The sequence below is a fragment of the Rutidosis leptorrhynchoides genome, chromosome 2 (assembly GCF_046630445.1).
Source record: "Rutidosis leptorrhynchoides isolate AG116_Rl617_1_P2 chromosome 2, CSIRO_AGI_Rlap_v1, whole genome shotgun sequence".
Classification (NCBI taxonomy): Eukaryota; Viridiplantae; Streptophyta; class Magnoliopsida; order Asterales; family Asteraceae; genus Rutidosis; species Rutidosis leptorrhynchoides.
Window position 1 is genome coordinate 569,659,359 of NC_092334.1, and position 23,080 is coordinate 569,682,438.

At 32.9% G+C, this 23,080-nt stretch overlaps 1 protein-coding gene across 1 annotated transcript in view; it reads right to left on the minus strand.

Moving 5' to 3' along the window:
- Positions 1-339: 339 nt before the first annotated feature.
- The window catches only part of LOC139889806 (uncharacterized), a 33,861-nt gene continuing 11,120 nt past the window's right edge, over positions 340-23,080 (minus strand). Inside the window, exon 2 of the mRNA XM_071872734.1 lies at positions 340-1,213. Coding sequence (XP_071728835.1) covers positions 340-1,213 — 874 coding nt within the window. The remainder of the gene's footprint in view (positions 1,214-23,080) is intronic.

Sequence of the window (23,080 nt, forward strand, 5' to 3'; positions counted from 1 at the left end):
ACAAACCCATGCTCACTAAGCAACCAAATTATCAATAATCTAAACAACATGAATTTCGAACACTGCTAGATTCAAATATATCCCACCATGACTTTTCAAAATTTTCAATTCCAAATTTCATTATCAATTAACATTTAAAGTTTCAAATAAAGCTGCACAGTATAACAAATACATCATAACTGAAATACTTACAATAACAACATTACCAGTATCATGATCTAGACAACAGACCATTGTAGGCAGCCTCTTCTTTACCTTCACAACAGAGTCTTCATCTTGTCTTTATGATTCTTTAAAATCTCCATCACAGCTTCATTGTAGGCAGCCTCTTCTTTGCCTTCAATCACAACTTTCATTCACATTTCCATTTCCACCTTCAAAAGTTTCCATTTGCATTATAAAACAAGTCACCCCTTTCATCTCACACCCTGAATTCGGCAAATTCAACACAGGAACATAACAAAGACTCACACTCACGCGAACCTCAAAAAGAAACATCTCCAGATTCTTATCAGCTGCAGCTAACCGTATCCAATCCCTAACCTCACCAACTTTCCCTCCACTCAAACGAACCTTCCCTCTCCTCTCAGAATCCGTAATCGAAACCGTTTCAAGCAACGACATATCCTTAACAAAGCACATCAGCATCTTATGCCAAAATATTACATCGTTCAAACACTGAAACGCAACGTACAAATTATTCCTAAATAATTCGCTAAGTGACTCACTAACATCTTCCTCAATATTTCCACATATCAATCCACTACCATCACTAATCGAATTCGACGGTATAAACAAAAACGATTCAATTCGTTTACCGAATTTCACCTTCATTCTAAACGAACACCGATAATCTATGTAACTTGAACACGGAAGCTGAACACATAACGACTTCAATAAATCAAGCTTACACAAAAACGAAACGGCCGATTCAAACGAGTCGTCGTAAAATGAAGAGCCGGTAGGCGGAAGCGGTCTGGCTAACGTAACAATTAATCGGCGGATGAGGTAAAGTGGTTTAAAAACGAAGCCGTTAACGAATGATCGGAATATACCTTTAGAAGGTGTGACGTCAGCATAGGTAGTGTTATTCAGAGTGTGATTAGGGTTTAAATTAGGATCCGTGAATGAGATTGTGGTGACTTGAAGGGCGATTGAAGAGAAACGTTTAGAAGTGAGGTGGCACAAACAAAGGGTTTTTAAATGAGACACACTATTTTTTTAATCCTCACACACCCATAATAGGGAGGATTTCAAGTAAATTAGTGTGTAAGGATCAAAAAACAGTGTGTGAGAATCATCACCTTTTTAAATCGGTTATTTTGTTGAATATTAGAAGAATGATATCGTCTGGTAAATGGTCTAGTGATGGTGGGGAATTGTGTGTATGAGATTTCGCGATGTTGTTCATAATTTGGATCTGAGAATTGTGACTGAGATTTCAATGTTGTTCATATTCAATATTTTGGATCTGAGAATTGTGAGAATGAGATTTATATATACTCCCATTCTTTTTGCTATCTAGTTTTTTTTTTCCCCTTTAATTTTGCATGATATCGGTGATGATACTAATAAAATTGAATGTGTCATCTTTTCATCGATAAACATCCGATATATATACAAAAAGGTATAGTGATATATCTATGTTAGATATTAACTAAATCTCGTCTATATTAGTAGGAAAAGGAAGGATTACATAGGATAAATACCATATACAATTTAGGGACTTTGTTACAATCTATATTTGGAGAATATTGAGTCTATTATTGCCCCGCAGTCGAAGCTATCGGCGAACGAATGCAGAGACTATTACGAAAATATATGTAACGAAGATGAGGTAGCCCCTTGATAAAAATATCAACCTAACGTGTAGGGACATGCAAACCCAAAAATGACCACAAGCTACGCGTTCTCTAACAACGTGGATGTCAATTTCAATATGTTTAGTTCTTTAATGTTGAACCGGGTTACCAAAGAGATAGATCACACAGACATTATCGCAAAAAAAAGGGTAGCCTTGGAAACTAGGCAATTTAACTAGAGTAGGAGATTCCTCAACCAGCATGATTCATCTACCACATTTGCAACACCCTTATATTCCGTCACGGCGCTAGAACGAGACACGGTGGGTCAGTGGCGATTCCAGGATTAACAATTCAATGTGGTTCCAAAAAAAAATTCACTACTATTTATATTTGAATACTATTTTAGTTGTAACTTACCTTTAAAAAAACTGCAAATGCGAAAAATATATGGGGTTCGATGTAACGACCCGGATTTTTCCGATCGTTTTACACTTATAAGATTAATATTTACATAAATTAAACCTTACCAACATGATAAGCAACCCAAATTATTGAGATTTATGTTTTTGAAAAGAGTTTTACACAACGTTTGACTGTCTAGTTGACCGATGATATCACGAACTATATAACATATGATAATTATACGTTTGTGTATATATATGTATATATACATATTTAATATGATCTTAGAATATTTTAATATCTCATTTTGTATTAATAACAATAAGTTATAAGTATATTTTGAAACTACTAACTTAAGTTTTCAAAACGATAACCATACGTAACGTTATTGGACATAAATACTTATAACCTATAATGTTTATACATATATCGTATATATAATGTATTTAATCACTTTTTAAAGACTTAAATACATAAAACAATATAAGTATATTCACAAAAGATAGCTATATTTGAATTCTCATTCCATTTTTCACAAAATTTCTATACGTATATCTTGAGTACATGTACTCGTATCATACCTAGCTTCTATACGTATTTACTATTGGTATATACACATCAAATCACCACCAACCAGCCCTTGTTCATGCCTTATGTATAAGGTAACTCTCTTGTTCATGCCTTATGTATAAGGTAACTACTTTTGATGTTTAGTATGACTAATTACATAAAAATACAACATGAAATTTTGTCCATGTTTTTCCATTAATCATGTTTTTATGGCCTTAAATACATCTTCCATTTTCAAATTTTACTACCTCATTTCTTTAACCAAAAACACACTCTTAAGAAACTCCATAACCATTCAGCTAGTATCCATGAAGATCTAGCTTCAAAAACATCACTTAAACACCATAAGAAAAACCTTACAAAAACACTTCAAGAATCCTTCCAAGAACACAAACTTACTTCCAATCTTTCATCCAATTCCATCGCCCTTTTGGTTCTAGGTTCTTACTCCTCTTTTACAGCAACCTTGTCCAAGGAACTTGAGGTAGTAACTATGTTCATAACCTTATTCGATTCATATATATATAGCTATCTTATTTTGTGGTATAAAATTTTAACAACAAGAACATAGTTTGAATGTTTTCAAACTTGTTTGCAAACTAAATAGATCCTTCTAACTTAACTTTTAAAATACTTCAAGACCTGTAATATAACTTAAATATATGCTAACTTAACAATGTAAAACTTGGTTTTTCAAAGAATACCTTAAAAACTGTTTTTACGACGTCGGAATGCAACCGGGGACTGTTTTGGGTTGGATAATTAAAAACCATCTTAAACTTTGAATTGGAGGTTTATTTTCTGGAAAAATGATTTTTACTATAAATATGTTAACACATAAAAATTTCATGATTTAATTCAAAGTATAAGTATTTTTAGAAAAATGGTCATTAAATGATATTTTTGTAACAAAAATGATTAACTTCATAAGTTTCACTAAAGTTTCACCTATGCCGTGTGATTTTGAATACAAACTAAGGTATTTACAGTTCATAGTCTTAAAGAGGAACTCGATCCAAGGATATGGCAATTTGAATCAACGAAAACGGAGTTGTAACGAAGAAACTATGACCGAAACAAAATCGGATATCCAAGACTAGTTTAGCCACGAAAATAATTGGGAAAAATTAAATAAATCACATCTTTTTAAGATAACATGATATTTTATATATATGTACTTATAATTCAATTTTATATGGTTCAGGATCACCCGTAAACAACACGAGAAGATTAATCATAAGATCCCATGATTGTACGCAACACGTCATTTGACAACACCGGTACCGTGGGTCAAGATTAATCTCGACCAATACATATACGATGGGGGTTTTATTTATTTCATTGGGGGTTTATTAATCACCTAAAAATGAACCATTAAAATTGAATTACTAACATCGAACCGCTAACTACGGACTAAGGAATTATTAAAAAGTATTAAAAGTATAATATGTATATATATGTGACGATTGTTTAAAAATGAAAATATATTGATATATTATATATGGATAGGTTCGTGATATCAATCGGAGACCGAGTCGAAATTACATATCTTCAAGACGAAAGTGAGTATATAGTCCCTTTTAAACTTTAAATATTTTGGGCTGAGAATACATGCGCTGTTTTTATAAATGATTTACGTTATGGACACAAGTGACAAAAATATATATTCTACGTTGAGTTGTACCACTGGCATACTTCCCTGTAGCTTGGTAACTAATATTTACAGCGGTATTGTAAACGCGAATCCTGTTGATAGATCTATCGGGCCTGACAACCCCAACCGGACTGGACGACCAGTATTCAACGGTTGCACAGTACTTCGTTTCGTGACTACACTTGGTACAGTGTAGTAAGATTTCATATTAAAGGGAATATGCGACGTGATTAATTATTAAGTATGGTTACCAAGTGCTCAACCACTTAGAATATTTTTATTAAACTGTTTATATACGAAATCTTGTGGTCTATATATATATATTGCTGCCGGCACTAAACCTATATCTCACCAACTTTATGTTGACGTTTTAAAGCATGTTATTCTCAGGTATGAATTAAGTCTTCCGCTGTGCATTAGCTCATATTAAGGATACTATTTGGGACCATCTAAACCAGGATTCAAGAACGTTGCATTCGAGTCATTGAAGATCATTAGAGACTATTACTAAGTAAATGACAGATTAGGTCATTTGGATATTATGAAGTGTTAGGCGAACATGTCAACTTTTGATGTAATGATAGATTGCCTTTTAAGAATAAATGCAACGTTTGTAAAATGTATCATATAGAGGTCAAGTACCTCGCAATGTTATCATATGTTATTGTATTCTTCCCTATGGATTGGGTCGGGTCGTCTCATGTGGTATCAGAGCGTTGGTCTTAGCGAACCAGGCCTTGCATTAGTGTGTCTAACTGGTAGTTGTTAGGATGTATTAGTGAGTCTGGACTTTGACCGTGTCTACATGTCAAAAGTTTTGCTTATCATTTCTAGTCGGAAATCATCTGTTTATCATCCTTAGGAAACTGCCTGTTTATCATTCTTAAGTCTAGACACGTCTTACTGCATTTAGTGCATCGATAGTGTATAGACAAAATTCATATCTTAGCGTATCTGTTACTATAGACATTGCTTGACGTATTTCAAAAATTCTCCGTAATTCACGGGATTTTGGTATTATATATACATATGTAAATTATGTATTGAAGAGTACCAAACCCAATTTCTATAATCTATTCCAAACCAAAAATTCATTTCTCCGACTATACAAGATGGATTCTTCATCCAGTTCGAATTCCTCCGACTTCGATAGCTACGCCGATATGGATTTCCATTCGAGCTCCGAGAACAGCGTCACCGGAATGGATCAACCAATTTCCCATCATCTATTCTGGATGAATTGGGGATGGGTTCGTAATATACTAAATCTCTGGAGGCAAGAAGAAGGTGATCCATTCCATCTACCAGATTGTCCTCTTAACGATGAACCTGAAGCACTTACCGGCGAACCTATTCGAAACACCATTTTCTCGCTCATTTCTAGAGTATCTCGTCATGACTACATACTATCCCATATTTCGAATCTTGTTCATTCGCTCGTTCCAACCGTCAATCATCCCGGTATAATAGAAGAATTCAACGAGCTTCGCGCTCGGGTAGTGGCTTTAGAAAATACGGTGCGAAGGTTACAAACACCAGCAGCAGCACCAGCAGCATAATCTGTACCACCATCATCAACGCCGACAGTACTCTTGTCACCCCCAAAATCTCAACCTCACAAACTGTATCTCGAATATCAACATCACATACCTCAAAAACCTCATCGGAACTTCGAGTATGATCTTTGTTCTATATATTGTTCCACATTGATTATCATCGTTCTACGTATTGTTCTACATCATTTGTTTTCGTTCTACATAGCGATTATGTAATCTTTAATGTTTTAAAGATTATGTACTCCAATTCTAACCGGAAAAAAAAAATCAAATGAGTTTAATATCTTATGGACTCATTAAATTCATAATTACATCCGAAGAAATATATATGCAAGTATATTTTCATAAAGATTGTAATTAAAAATTCTTTCGTACAAACTGTTAATGATGAAAAATATTTAACGGGTAGGTAGTACCCGTGGAATATTTGGATTTCATATTAATAAGTTACACTGTACATTCTTCGAATCTGATTCAACGGTCATTTGTTATTCTACTTACAACCATCGATATACGTATCCGTTCACCCCAGAATAACCATTTCCATTTAAATTTCATATTTGAATTTTTACCTATCCGAATCCAACAAGTGGCATAAAGAAGAAACATTGGACAATTAAAATGAAATAAAATGTTGATTATAACATATGAAACTAAACAATTCTTCAAGTTTGCCACTTGATTTCATCCTAAACCTCATTTGTACTTCGACAATTATAATCCTCATTCAAATCTTTTCATGATTCTTGAAAACACCTCGATATATATACCTTGTCCTTTCACCGTTGTTACCGGAGAACCTTTCATATTCCACGACATCATGTACCAGCAGCTTGTCATCTTTTTGGCGGAATCCGCAATTAGTATTTTAAAAATCTCGCAAAACTTCGCAGTCATACCTATAACGTCTATTCCTAAGGATTTCATACTCCGAAGGTGAAGTTTCTGAAAAACACCCTGAATTATGAAGTAGTTCTTTAAATGCTGATGAAGCAGCGAAAATTGTAAACGATTTTTAAATAGTCAAAAGTTTGATGATGAAGCACAGTGTGTTGATAAAACTTAGAAAAAGAAAAGAGTTGAAACCGGAAAACGGTTTGAGCAAAGTATGAAAGAGGTTGTGGATAAATCACAAGAACTGAATCTGCTTTCAAAGGATTCAAACGAGTCAGTGTCTGCTGAAACCATTAGTAAAAACCCTACCCCTTATCCTAAACCTTTCCCGATGATATTCTTCATCATCATCTTATCTTAGATATTATAAGATATCTTCATATCTTCCGTTATACATATTCTCCATATTTCTGGAGATATTTTCACAACTATTCTTATCTGAGAATATTTATCTCTCCGTAATATCTGCATTACAACATAAAAGAAACTGTGTTAGTTTCTAAGTTCTAAAACCTTCAAGTTTAAAATAGGAATGTTCTGAAGCAGTGTTGGGAACTGATGCATGAATTAGTATAATATAATGAAACTTGATCAACTTCATTATATTACAGTAAGTCATGTTAAGTTTCTAATGAAATGTGATGATTCATAGTACCATCATCATGTGCCATGTTACACGGCTCTTACATTCTATCCAATTCTCAAACATAATAGGAACATGTCATCCTGATAGTTCTATCTTTTCCGGGGTATTCTGGTAATTTGACAAATCAAAATTTTTCTATTACCATTTCTTTCTTAGAGCATTAGCTATACTCATTTCGAATCTCATATCTACAAATTCTGGACCATTACTCGCTTGACTCGAAGTCGGGAAGAGAAAACGAAAGTATGAAGCTTTGAAAAATAATGAAGAATACAAAGGCTGAAAATCACCCAGGATTTACAAACCGTGTATATCAATACGTATTGCAACGTAAAGACATGGGAGAATTAAAAACATTATAATTCCGAGGAAAGGATAGAAGTAAATAGATTCTTCTGGCGATAAATGAAAGAGAAGAATGAAAGATATGAAGGTTAGAAGTATAACAAGAATTAGAACGGGATGGAGCATTTAAAAGAATACTTTAAGGTATGAGTTGAGGGAGAAAGGATAGAAGATGTCAGTTGTGGAAATAAGGAAGAGAAGGAAGTGGATTTATAGCAAAATATTCGACAAAGAAATCGAAACAGATCGCCGCACTAAATCAAAGAAGATCTTGATCGCCAAAGAACCAAATCTTATTACGTAAGATTTTCCATAAATTCCGGAAATCAATTCTAATCACGTTATCGGTTCAAACAAATCCATATTTACTCAATTCACTCTTTTGTGATTGCTTCACTTGTGCGCTTCACTTGATCGAACCGTTGTATCTATACCTCCCAATAATGATAAAACTCCATTGTCACCTCATATACGTCATGAAAACACCCATATTGTTATCCATGACGATCTCTATCAAATTTCGGGACGAAATTTATTTAACGGGTAGGTAATGTAACGACCCGGATTTTTCCGATCGTTTTACACTTATAAGATTAATATTTACATAAATTAAACCTTACCAACATGATAAGCAACCCAAATTATTGAGATTTATGTTTTTGAAAAGAGTTTTACACAACGTTTGACTGTCTAGTTGACCGATGATATCACGAACTATATAACATATGATAATTATACGTTTGTGTATATATATGTATATATACATATTTAATATGATCTTAGAATATTTTAATATCTCATTTTGTATTAATAACAATAAGTTATAAGTATATTTTGAAACTACTAACTTAAGTTTTCAAAACGATAACCATACGTAACGTTATTGGACATAAATACTTATAACCTATAATGTTTATACATATATCGTATATATAATGTATTTAATCACTTTTTAAAGACTTAAATACATAAAACAATATAAGTATATTCACAAAAGATAGCTATATTTGAATTCTCATTCCATTTTTCACAAAATTTCTATACGTATATCTTGAGTACATGTACTCGTATCATACCTAGCTTCTATACGTATTTACTATTGGTATATACACATCAAATCACCACCAACCTGCCCTTGTTCATGCCTTATGTATAAGGTAACTCTCTTGTTCATGCCTTATGTATAAGGTAACTACTTTTGATGTTTAGTATGACTAATTACATAAAAATACAACATGAAATTTTGTCCATGTTTTTCCATTAATCATGTTTTTATGGCCTTAAATACATCTTCCATTTTCAAATTTTACTACCTCATTTCTTTAACCAAAAACACACTCTTAAGAAACTCCATAACCATTCAGCTAGTATCCATGAAGATCTAGCTTCAAAAACATCACTTAAACACCATAAGAAAAACCTTACAAAAACACTTCAAGAATCCTTCCAAGAACACAAACTTACTTCCAATCTTTCATCCAATTCCATCACCCTTTTGGTTCTAGGTTCTTACTCCTCTTTTACAGCAACCTTGTCCAAGGAACTTGAGGTAGTAACTATGTTCATAACCTTATTCGATTCATATATATATAGCTATCTTATTTTGTGGTATAAAATTTTAACAACAAGAACATAGTTTGAATGTTTTCAAACTTGTTTGCAAACTAAATAGATCCTTCTAACTTAACTTTTAAAATACTTCAAGACCTGTAATATAACTTAAATATATGCTAACTTAACAATGTAAAACTTGGTTTTTCAAAGAATACCTTAAAAACTGTTTTACGACGTCGGAATGCAACCGGGGGCTGTTTTGGGTTGGATAATTAAAAACCATCTTAAACTTTGAATTGGAGGTTTATTTTCTGGAAAAATGATTTTTACTATAAATATGTTAACACATAAAAATTTCATGATTTAATTCAAAGTATAAGTATTTTTAGAAAAATGGTCATTAAATGATATTTTTGTAACAAAAATGATTAACTTCATAAGTTTCACTAAAGTTTCACCTATGCCGTGTGATTTTGAATACAAACTAAGGTATTTACAGTTCATAGTCTTAAAGAGGAACTCGATCCAAGGAGATGGCAATTTGAATCAACGAAAACGGAGTTGTAACGAAGAAACAATGACCGAAACAAAATCGGATATCCAAGACTAGTTTAGCCACGAAAATAATTGGGAAAAATTAAATAAATCACATCTTTTTAAGATAACATGATATTTTATATATATGTACTTATAATTCAATTTTATATGGTTCAGGATCACCCGTAAACAACACGAGAAGATTAATCATAAGATCCCATGATTGTACGCAACACGTCATTTGACAACACCGGTACTTTATGTACGCAACACGTCATTTGACAACACCGGTACCGTGGGTCAAGATTAATCTCGACCAATACATATACGATGGGGGGTTTTATTTATTTCATTGGGGGTTTATTAATCACCTAAAAATGAACCATTAAAATTGAATTACTAACATCGAACCGCTAACTACGGACTAAGGAATTATTAAAAAGTATTAAAAGTATAATATGTATATATATGTGACGATTGTTTAAAAATGAAAATATATTGATATATTATATATGGATAGGTTCGTGATATCAATCGGAGACCGAGTCGAAATTACATATCTTCAAGACGAAAGTGAGTATATAGTCCCTTTTAAACTTTAAATATTTTGGGCTGAGAATACATGCGCTGTTTTTATAAATGATTTACGTTATGGACACAAGTGACAAAAATATATATTCTACGTTGAGTTGTACCACTGGCATACTTCCCTGTAGCTTGGTAACTAATATTTACAGCGGTATTGTAAACGCGAATCTTGTTGATAGATCTATCGGGCCTGACAACCCCAACCGGACTGGACGACCAGTATTCAACGGTTGCACAGTACTTCGTTTCGTGACTACACTTGGTACAGTGTAGTAAGATTTCATATTAAAGGGAATATGCGACGTGATTAATTATTAAGTATGGTTACCAAGTGCTCAACCACTTAGAATATTTTTATTAAACTGTTTATATACGAAATCTTGTGGTCTATATATATATATTGCTGCCGGCACTAAACCTATATCTCACCAACTTTATGTTGACGTTTTAAAGCATGTTATTCTCAGGTATGAATTAAGTCTTCCGCTGTGCATTAGCTCATATTAAGGATACTATTTGGGACCATCTAAGCCAGGATTCAAGAACGTTGCATTCGAGTCATTGAAGATCATTAGAGACTATTACTAAGTAAATGACAGATTAGGTCATTTGGATATTATGAAGTGTTAGGCGAACATGTCAACTTTTGATGTAATGATAGATTGCCTTTTAAGAATAAATGCAACGTTTGTAAAATGTATCATATAGAGGTCAAGTACCTCGCAATGTTATCATATGTTATTGTATTCTTCCCTATGGATTGGGTCGGGTCGTCTCATGTGGTATCAGAGCGTTGGTCTTAGCGAACCAGGCCTTGCATTAGTGTGTCTAACTGGTAGTTGTTAGGATGCATTAGTGAGTCTGGACTTTGACCGTGTCTACATGTCAAAAGTTTTGCTTATCATTTCTAGTCGGAAATCATCTGTTTATCATCCTTAGGAAACTGCCTGCTTATCATTCTTAAGTCTAGACACGTCTTACTGCATTTAGTGCATCGATAGTGTATAGACAAAATTCATATCTTAGCGTATCTGTTACTATAGACATTGCTTGACGTATTTCAAAAATTCTCCGTAATTCACGGGATTTTAGTATTATATATACATATGTAAATTATGTATTGAAGAGTACCAAACCCAATTTCTATAATCTATTCCAAACCAAAAATTCATTTCTCCGACTATACAAGATGGATTCTTCATCCAGTTCGATTTCCTCCGACTTCGATAGCTACGCCGATATGGATTTCCATTCGAGCTCCGAGAACAGCGTCACCGGAATGGATCAACCAATTTCCCATCATCTATTCTGGATGAATTGGGGATGGGTTCGTAATATACTAAATCTCTGGAGGCAAGAAGAAGGTGATCCATTCCATCCACCAGATTGTCCTCTTAACGATGAACCTGAAGCACTTACCGGCGAACCTATTCGAAACACCATTTTCTCGCTCATTTCTAGAGTATCTCGTCATGACTACATACTATCCCATATTTCGAATCTTGTTCATTCGCTCGTTCCAACCGTCAATCATCCCGGTATAATAGAAGAAGTCAACAAGCTTCGCGCTCGGGTAGTGGCTTTAGAAAATACGGTGCGAAGGTTACAAACACCAGCAGCAGCACCAGCAGCATAATCTGTACCACCATCATCAACGTCGACAGTACTCTTGTCACCCCCAAAATCTCAACCTCACAAACTGTATCTCGAATATCAACATCACATACCTCAAAAACCTCATCGGAACTTCGAGTATGATCTTTGTTCTATATATTGTTCCACATTGATTATCATCGTTCTACGTATTGTTCTACATCATTTGTTTTCGTTCTACATAGCGATTATGTAATCTTTAATGTTTTAAAGATTATGTACTCCAATTCTAACCGAAAAAAAAAATCAAATGAGTTTAATATCTTATGGACTCATTAAATTCATAATTACATCCGAAGAAATATATATGCAAGTATATTTTCATAAAGATTGTAATTAAAAATTCTTTCGTACAAACTGTTAATGATGAAAAATATTTAACGGGTAGGTAGTACCCGTGGAATATTTGGATTTCATATTAATAAGTTACACTGTACATTCTTCGAATCTGATTCAACGGTCATTTGTTATTCTACTTACAACCATCGATATACGTATCCGTTCACCCCAGAATAACCATTTCCATTTAAATTTCATATTTGAATTTTTACCTATCCGAATCCAACAAGTGGCATAAAGAAGAAACATTGGACAATTAAAATGAAATAAAATGTTGATTATAACATATGAAACTAAACAATTCTTCAAGTTTGCCACTTGATTTCATCCTAAACCTCATTTGTACTTCGACAATTATAATCCTCATTCAAATCTTTTCATGATTCTTGAAAACACCTCGATATATATACCTTGTCCTTTCACCGTTGTTACCGGAGAACCTTTCATATTCCACGACATCATGTACCAGCAGCTTGTCATCTTTTTGGCGGAATCCGCAATTAGTATTTTAAAAATCTCGCAAAACTTCGCAGTCATACCTATAACGTCTATTCCTAAGGATTTCATACTCCGAAGGTGAAGTTTCTGAAAAACACCCTGAATTATGAAGTAGTTCTTTAAATGCTGATGAAGCAGCGAAAATTGTAAACGATTTTTAAATAGTCAAAAGTTTGATGATGAAGCACAGTGTGTTGATAAAACTTAGAAAAAGAAAAGAGTTGAAACCGGAAAACGGTTTGAGCAAAGTATGAAAGAGGTTGTGGATAAATCACAAGAACTGAATCTGCTTTCAAAGGATTCAAACGAGTCAGTGTCTGCTGAAACCATTAGTAAAAACCCTACCCCTTATCCTAAACCTTTCCCGATGATATTCTTCATCATCATCTTATCTTAGATATTATAAGATATCTTCATATCTTCCGTTATACATATTCTCCATATTTCTGGAGATATTTTCACAACTATTCTTATCTGAGAATATTTATCTCGCCGTAATATCTGCATTACAACATAAAAGAAACTGTGTTAGTTTCTAAGTTCTAAAACCTTCAAGTTTAAAATAGGAATGTTCTGAAGCAGTGTTGGGAACTGATGCATGAATTAGTATAATATAATGAAACTTGATCAACTTCATTATATTACAGTAAGTCATGTTAAGTTTCTAATGAAATGTGATGATTCATAGTACCATCATCATGTGCCATGTTACACGGCTCTTACATTCTATCCAATTCTCAAACATAATAGGAACATGTCATCCTGATAGTTCTATCTTTTCCGGGGTATTCTGGTAATTTGACAAATCAAAATTTTTCTATTACCATTTCTTTCTTAGAGCATTAGCTATACTCATTTCGAATCTCATATCTACAAATTCTGGACCATTACTCGCTTGACTCGAAGTCGGGAAGAGAAAACGAAAGTATGAAGCTTTGAAAAATAATGAAGAATACAAAGGCTGAAAATCACCCAGGATTTACAAACCGTGTATATCAATACGTATTGCAACGTAAAGACATGGGAGAATTAAAAACATTATAATTCCGAGGAAAGGATAGAAGTAAATAGATTCTTCTGGCGATAAATGAAAGAGAAGAATGAAAGATATGAAGGTTAGAAGTATAACAAGAATTAGAACGGGATGGAGCATTTAAAAGAATACTTTAAGGTATGAGTTGAGGGAGAAAGGATAGAAGATGTCAGTTGTGGAAATAAGGAAGAGAAGGAAGTGGATTTATAGCAAAATATTCGACAAAGAAATCGAAACAGATCGCCGCACTAAATCAAAGAAGATCTTGATCGCCAAAGAACCAAATCTTATTACGTAAGATTTTCCATAAATTCCGGAAATCAATTCTAATCACGTTATCGGTTCAAAAAAATCCATATTTACTCAATTCACTCTTTTGTGATTGCTTCACTTGTGCGCTTCACTTGATCGAACCGTTGTATCTATACCTCCCAATAATGATAAAACTCCATTGTCACCTCATATACGTCATGAAAACACCCATATTGTTATCCATGACGATCTCTATCAAATTTCGGGACGAAATTTATTTAACGGGTAGGTAATGTAACGACCCGGATTTTTCCGATCGTTTTACACTTATAAGATTAATATTTACATAAATTAAACCTTACCAACATGATAAGCAACCCAAATTGTTGAGATTTATGTTTTTGAAAAGAGTTTTACACAACGTTTGACTGTCTAGTTGACCGATGATATCACGAACTATATAACATATGATAATTATACGTTTGTGTATATATATGTATATATACATATTTAATATGATCTTAGAATATTTTAATATCTCATTTTGTATTAATAACAATAAGTTATAAGTATATTTTGAAACTACTAACTTAAGTTTTCAAAACGATAACCATACGTAACGTTATTGGACATAAATACTTATAACCTATAATGTTTATACATATATCGTATATATAATGTATTTAATCACTTTTTAAAGACTTAAATACATAAAACAATATAAGTATATTCACAAAAGATAGCTATATTTGAATTCTCATTCCATTTTTCACAAAATTTCTATACGTATATCTTGAGTACATGTACTCGTATCATACCTAGCTTCTATACGTATTTACTATTGGTATATACACATCAAATCACCACCAACCAGCCCTTGTTCATGCCTTATGTATAAGGTAACTCTCTTGTTCATGCCTTATGTATAAGGTAACTACTTTTGATGTTTAGTATGACTAATTACATAAAAATACAACATGAAATTTTGTCCATGTTTTTCCATTAATCATGTTTTTATGGCCTTAAATACATCTTCCATTTTCAAATTTTACTACCTCATTTCTTTAACCAAAAACACACTCTTAAGAAACTCCATAACCATTCAGCTAGTATCCATGAAGATCTAGCTTCAAAAACATCACTTAAACACCATAAGAAAAACCTTACAAAAACACTTCAAGAATCCTTCCAAGAACACAAACTTACTTCCAATCTTTCATCCAATTCCATCACCCTTTTGGTTCTAGGTTCTTACTCCTCTTTTACAGCAACCTTGTCCAAGGAACTTGAGGTAGTAACTATGTTCATAACCTTATTCGATTCATATATATATAGCTATCTTATTTTGTGGTATAAAATTTTAACAACAAGAACATAGTTTGAATGTTTTCAAACTTGTTTGCAAACTAAATAGATCCTTCTAACTTAACTTTTAAAATACTTCAAGACCTGTAATATAACTTAAATATATGCTAACTTAACAATGTAAAACTTGGTTTTTCAAAGAATACCTTAAAAACTGTTTTTACGACGTCGGAATGCAACCGGGGACTGTTTTGGGTTGGATAATTAAAAACCATCTTAAACTTTGAATTGGAGGTTTATTTTCTGGAAAAATGATTTTTACTATAAATATGTTAACACATAAAAATTTCATGATTTAATTCAAAGTATAAGTATTTTTAGAAAAATGGTCATTAAATGATATTTTTGTAACAAAAATGATTAACTTCATAAGTTTCACTAAAGTTTCACCTATGCCGTGTGATTTTGAATACAAACTAAGGTATTTACAGTTCATAGTCTTAAAGAGGAACTCGATCCAAGGAGATGGCAATTTGAATCAACGAAAACGGAGTTGTAACGAAGAAACTATGACCGAAACAAAATCGGATATCCAAGACTAGTTTAGCCACGAAAATAATTGGGAAAAATTAAATAAATCACATCTTTTTAAGATAACATGATATTTTATATATATGTACTTATAATTTAATTTTATATGGTTCAGGATCACCCGTAAACAACACGAGAAGATTAATCATAAGATCCCATGATTGTACGCAACACGTCATTTGACAACACCGGTACTTTATGTACGCAACACGTCATTTGACAACACCGGTACCGTGGGTCAAGATTAATCTCGACCAATACATATACGATGGGGGTTTTATTTATTTCATTGGGGGTTTATTAATCACCTAAAAATGAACCATTAAAATTGAATTACTAACATCGAACCGCTAACTACGGACTAAGGAATTATTAAAAAGTATTAAAAGTATAATATGTATATATATGTGACGATTGTTTAAAAATGAAAATATATTGATATATTATATATGGATAGGTTCGTGATATCAATCGGATACCGAGTCGAAATTACATATCTTCAAGACGAAAGTGAGTATATAGTCCCTTTTAAACTTTAAATATTTTGGGCTGAGAATACATGCGCTGTTTTTATAAATGATTTACGTTATGGACACAAGTGACAAAAATATATATTCTACGTTGAGTTGTACCACTGGCATACTTCCCTGTAGCTTGGTAACTAATATTTACAGCGGTATTGTAAACGCGAATCCCGTTGATAGATCTATCGGGCCTGACAACCCCAACCGGACTGGACGACCAGTATTCAACGGTTGCACAGTACTTCGTTTCGTGACTACACTTGGTACAGTGTAGTAAGATTTCATATTAAAGGGAATATGCGACGTGATTAATTATTAAGTATGGTTACCAAGTGCTCAACCACTTAGAATATTTTTATTAAACTGTTTATATACGAAATCTTGTGGTCTATATATATATATATTGCTGCCGGCACTAAACCTATATCTCACCAACTTTATGTTGACGTTTTAAAGCATGTTATTCTCAGGTATGAATTAAGTCTTCCGCTGTGCATTAGCTCATATTAAGGATACTATTTGGGACCATCTAAGCCAGGATTCAAGAACGTTGCATTCGAGTCATTGAAGATCATTAGAGACTATTACTAAGTAAATGACAGATTAGGTCATTTGGATATTATGAAGTGTTAGGCGAACATGTCAACTTTTGATGTAATGATAGATTGCCTTTTAAGAATAAATGCAACGTTTGTAAAATGTATCATATAGAGGTCAAGTACCTCGCAATGTTATCATATGTTATTGTATTCTTCCCTATGGATTGGGTCGGGTCGTCTCATGTGGTATCAGAGCGTTGGTCTTAGCGAACCAGGCCTTGCATTAGTGTGTCTAACTGGTAGTTGTTAGGATGCATTAGTGAGTCTGGACTTTGACCGTGTCTACATGTCAAAAGTTTTGCTTATCATTTCTAGTCGGAAATCATCTGTTTATCATCCTTAGGAAACTGCCTGCTTATCATTCTTAAGTCTAGACACGTCTTACTGCATTTAGTGCATCGATAGTGAATAGACAAAATTCATATCTTAGCGTATCTGTTACTATAGACATTGCTTGACGTATTTCAAAAATTCTCCGTAATTCACGGGATTTTGGTATTATATATACATATGTAAATTATGTATTGAAGAGTACCAAACCCAATTTCTATAATCTATTCCAAACCAAAAATTCATTTCTCCGACTATACAAGATGGATTCTTCATCCAGTTCGAATTCCTCCGACTTCGATAGCTACGCCGATATGGATTTCCATTCGAGCTCCTAGAACAGCGTCATCGGAATGGATCAACCAATTTCCCATCATCTATTCTGGATGAATTGGGGATGGGTTCGTAATATACTAAATCTCTGGAGGCAAGAAGAAGGTGATCCATTCCATCCACCAGATTGTCCTCTTAACGATGAACCTGAAGCACTTACCGGCGAACCTATTCGAAACACCATTTTCTCGCTCATTTCTAGAGTATCTCGTCATGACTACATACTATCCCATATTTCGAATCTTGTTCATTCGCTCGTTCCAACCGTCAATCATCCCGGTATAATAGAAGAAGTCAACGAGCTTCGCGCTCGGGTAGTGGCTTTAGAAAATACGGTGCGAAGGTTACAAACACCAGCAGCAGCACCAGCAGCATAATCTGTACCACCATCATCAACGCCGACAGTACTCTTGTCACCCCCAAAATCTCAACCTCACAAACTGTATCTCGAATATCAACATCACATACCTCAAAAACCTCATCGGAACTTCGAGTATGATCTTTGTTCTATATATTGTTCCACATTGATTATCATCATTCTACGTATTGTTCTACATCATTTGTTTTCGTTCTACATAGCGATTATGTAATCTTTAATGTTTTAAAGATTATGTACTCCAATTCTAACCGAAAAAAAAAAATCAAATGAGTTTAATATCTTATGGACTCATTAAATTCATAATTACATCCGAAGAAATATATATGCAAGTATATTTTCATAAAGATTGTAATTAAAAATTCTTTCGTACAAACTGTTAATGATGAAAAATATTTAACGGGTAGGTAGTACCCGTGGAATATTTGGATTTCATATTAATAAGTTACACTGTACATTCTTCGAATCTGATTCAACGGTCATTTGTTATTCTACTTACAACCATCGATATACGTATCCGTTCACCCCAGAATAACCATTTCCATTTAAATTTCATATTTGAATTTTTACCTATCCGAATCCAACAAGTGGCATAAAGAAGAAACATTGGACAATTAAAATGAAATAAAATGTTGATTATAACATATGAAACTAAACAATTCTTCAAGTTTGCCACTTGATTTCATCCTAAACCTCATTTGTACTTCGACAATTATAATCCTCATTCAAATCTTTTCATGATTCTTGAAAACACCTCGATATATATACCTTGTCCTTTCACCGTTGTTACCGGAGAACCTTTCATATTCCACGACATCATGTACCAGCAGCTTGTCATCTTTTTGGCGGAATCCGCAATTAGTATTTTAAAAATCTCGCAAAACTTCGCAGTCATACCTATAACGTCTATTCCTAAGGATTTCATACTCCGAAGGTGAAGTTTCTGAAAAAAACACCCTGAATTATGAAGTAGTTCTTTAAATGCTGATGAAGCAGCGAAAATTGTAAACGATTTTTAAATAGTCAAAAGTTTGATGATGAAGCACAGTGTGTTGATAAAACTTAGAAAAAGAAAAGAGTTGAAACCGGAAAACGGTTTGAGCAAAGTATGAAAGAGGTTGTGGATAAATCACAAGAACTGAATCTGCTTTCAAAGGATTCAAACGAGTCAGTGTCTGCTGAAACCATTAGTAAAAACCCTACCCCTTATCCTAAACCTTTCCCGATGATATTCTTCATCATCATCTTATCTTAGATATTATAAGATATCTTCATATCTTCCGTTATACATATTCTCCATATTTCTGGAGATATTTTCACAACTATTCTTATCTGAGAATATTTATCTCTCCGTAATATCTGCATTACAACATAAAAGAAACTGTGTTAGTTTCTAAGTTCTAAAACCTTCAAGTTTAAAATAGGAATGTTCTGAAGCAGTGTTGGGAACTGATGCATGAATTAGTATAATATAATGAAAATTGATCAACTTCATTATATTACAGTAAGTCATGTTAAGTTTCTAATGAAATGTGATGATTCATAGTACCATCATCATGTGCCATGTTACACGGCTCTTACATTCTATCCAATTCTCAAACATAATAGGAACATGTCATCCTGATAGTTCTATCTTTTCCGGGGTATTCTGGTAATTTGACAAATCAAAATTTTTCTATTACCATTTCTTTCTTAGAGCATTAGCTATACTCATTTCGAATCTCATATCTACAAATTCTGGACCATTACTCGCTTGACTCGAAGTCGGGAAGAGAAAACGAAAGTATGAAGCTTTGAAAAATAATGAAGAATACAAAGGCTGAAAATCACCCAGGATTTACAAACCGTGTATATCAATACGTATTGCAACGTAAAGACATGGGAGAATTAAAAACATTATAATTCCGAGGAAAGGATAGAAGTAAATAGATTCTTCTGGCGATAAATGAAAGAGAAGAATGAAAGATATGAAGGTTAGAAGTATAACAAGAATTAGAACGGGATGGAGCATTTAAAAGAATACTTTAAGGTATGAGTTGAGGGAGAAAGGATAGAAGATGTCAGTTGTGGAAATAAGGAAGAGAAGGAAGTGGATTTATAGCAAAATATTCGACAAAGAAATCGAAACAGATCGCCGCACTAAATCAAAGAAGATCTTGATCGCCAAAGAACCAAATCTTATTACGTAAGATTTTCCATAAATTCCGGAAATCAATTCTAATCACGTTATCGGTTCAAAAAAATCCATATTTACTCAATTCACTCTTTTGTGATTGCTTCACTTGTGCGCTTCACTTGATCGAACCGTTGTATCTATACCTCCCAATAATGATAAAACTCCATTGTCACCTCATATACGTCATGAAAACACCCATATTGTTATCCATGACGATCTCTATCAAATTTCGGGACGAAATTTATTTAACGGGTAGGTAATGTAACGACCCGGATTTTTCCGATCGTTTTACACTTATAAGATTAATATTTACATAAATTAAACCTTACCAACATGATAAGCAACCCAAATTGTTGAGATTTATGTTTTTGAAAAGAGTTTTACACAACGTTTGACTGTCTAGTTGACCGATGATATCACGAACTATATAACATATGATAATTATACGTTTGTGTATATATATGTATATATACATATTTAATATGATCTTAGAATATTTTAATATCTCATTTTGTATTAATAACAATAAGTTATAAGTATATTTTGAAACTACTAACTTAAGTTTTCAAAACGATAACCATACGTAACGTTATTGGACATAAATACTTATAACCTATAATGTTTATACATATATCGTATATATAATGTATTTAATCACTTTTTAAAGACTTAAATACATAAAACAATATAAGTATATTCACAAAAGATAGCTATATTTGAATTCTCATTCCATTTTTCACAAAATTTCTATACGTATATCTTGAGTACATGTACTCGTATCATACCTAGCTTCTATACGTATTTACTATTGGTATATACACATCAAATCACCACCAACCAGCCCTTGTTCATGCCTTATGTATAAGGTAACTCTCTTGTTCATGCCTTATGTATAAGGTAACTACTTTTGATGTTTAGTATGACTAATTACATAAAAATACAACATGAAATTTTGTCCATGTTTTTCCATTAATCATGTTTTTATGGCCTTAAATACATCTTCCATTTTCAAATTTTACTACCTCATTTCTTTAACCAAAAACACACTCTTAAGAAACTCCATAACCATTCAGCTAGTATCCATGAAGATCTAGCTTCAAAAACATCACTTAAACACCATAAGAAAAACCTTACAAAAACACTTCAAGAATCCTTCCAAGAACACAAACTTACTTCCAATCTTTCATCCAATTCCATCACCCTTTTGGTTCTAGGTTCTTACTCCTCTTTTACAGCAACCTTGTCCAAGGAACTTGAGGTAGTAACTATGTTCATAACCTTATTCGATTCATATATATATAGCTATCTTATTTTGTGGTATAAAATTTTAACAACAAGAACATAGTTTGAATGTTTTCAAACTTGTTTGCAAACTAAATAGATCCTTCTAACTTAACTTTTAAAATACTTCAAGACCTGTAATATAACTTAAATATATGCTAACTTAACAATGTAAAACTTGGTTTTTCAAAGAATACCTTAAAAACTGTTTTTACGACGTCGGAATGCAACCGGGGACTGTTTTGGGTTGGATAATTAAAAACCATCTTAAACTTTGAATTGGAGGTTTATTTTCTGGAAAAATGATTTTTACTATAAATATGTTAACACATAAAAATTTCATGATTTAATTCAAAGTATAAGTATTTTTAGAAAAATGGTCATTAAATGATATTTTTGTAACAAAAATGATTAACTTCATAAGTTTCACTAAAGTTTCACCTATGCCGTGTGATTTTGAATACAAACTAAGGTATTTACAGTTCATAGTCTTAAAGAGGAACTCGATCCAAGGAGATGGCAATTTGAATCAACGAAAACGGAGTTGTAACGAAGAAACTATGACCGAAACAAAATCGGATATCCAAGACTAGTTTAGCCACGAAAATAATTGGGAAAAATTAAATAAATCACATCTTTTTAAGATAACATGATATTTTATATATATGTACTTATAATTCAATTTTATATGGTTCAGGATCACCCGTAAACAACACGAGAAGATTAATCATAAGATCCCATGATTGTACGCAACACGTCATTTGACAACATCGGTACTTTATGTACGCAACACGTCATTTGACAACACCGGTACCGTGGGTCAAGATTAATCTCGACCAATACATATACGATGGGGGTTTTATTTATTTCATTGGGGGTTTATTAATCACCTAAAAATGAACCATTAAAATTGAATTACTAACATCGAACCGCTAACTACGGACTAAGGAATTATTAAAAAGTATTAAAAGTATAATATGTATATATATGTGACGATTGTTTAAAAATGAAAATATATTGATATATTATATATGGATAGGTTCGTGATATCAATCGGAGACCGAGTCGAAATTACATATCTTCAAGACGAAAGTGAGTATATAGTCCCTTTTAAACTTTAAATATTTTGGGCTGAGAATACATGCGCTGTTTTTATAAATGATTTACGTTATGGACACAAGTGACAAAAATATATATTCTACGTTGAGTTGTACCACTGGCATACTTCCCTGTAGCTTG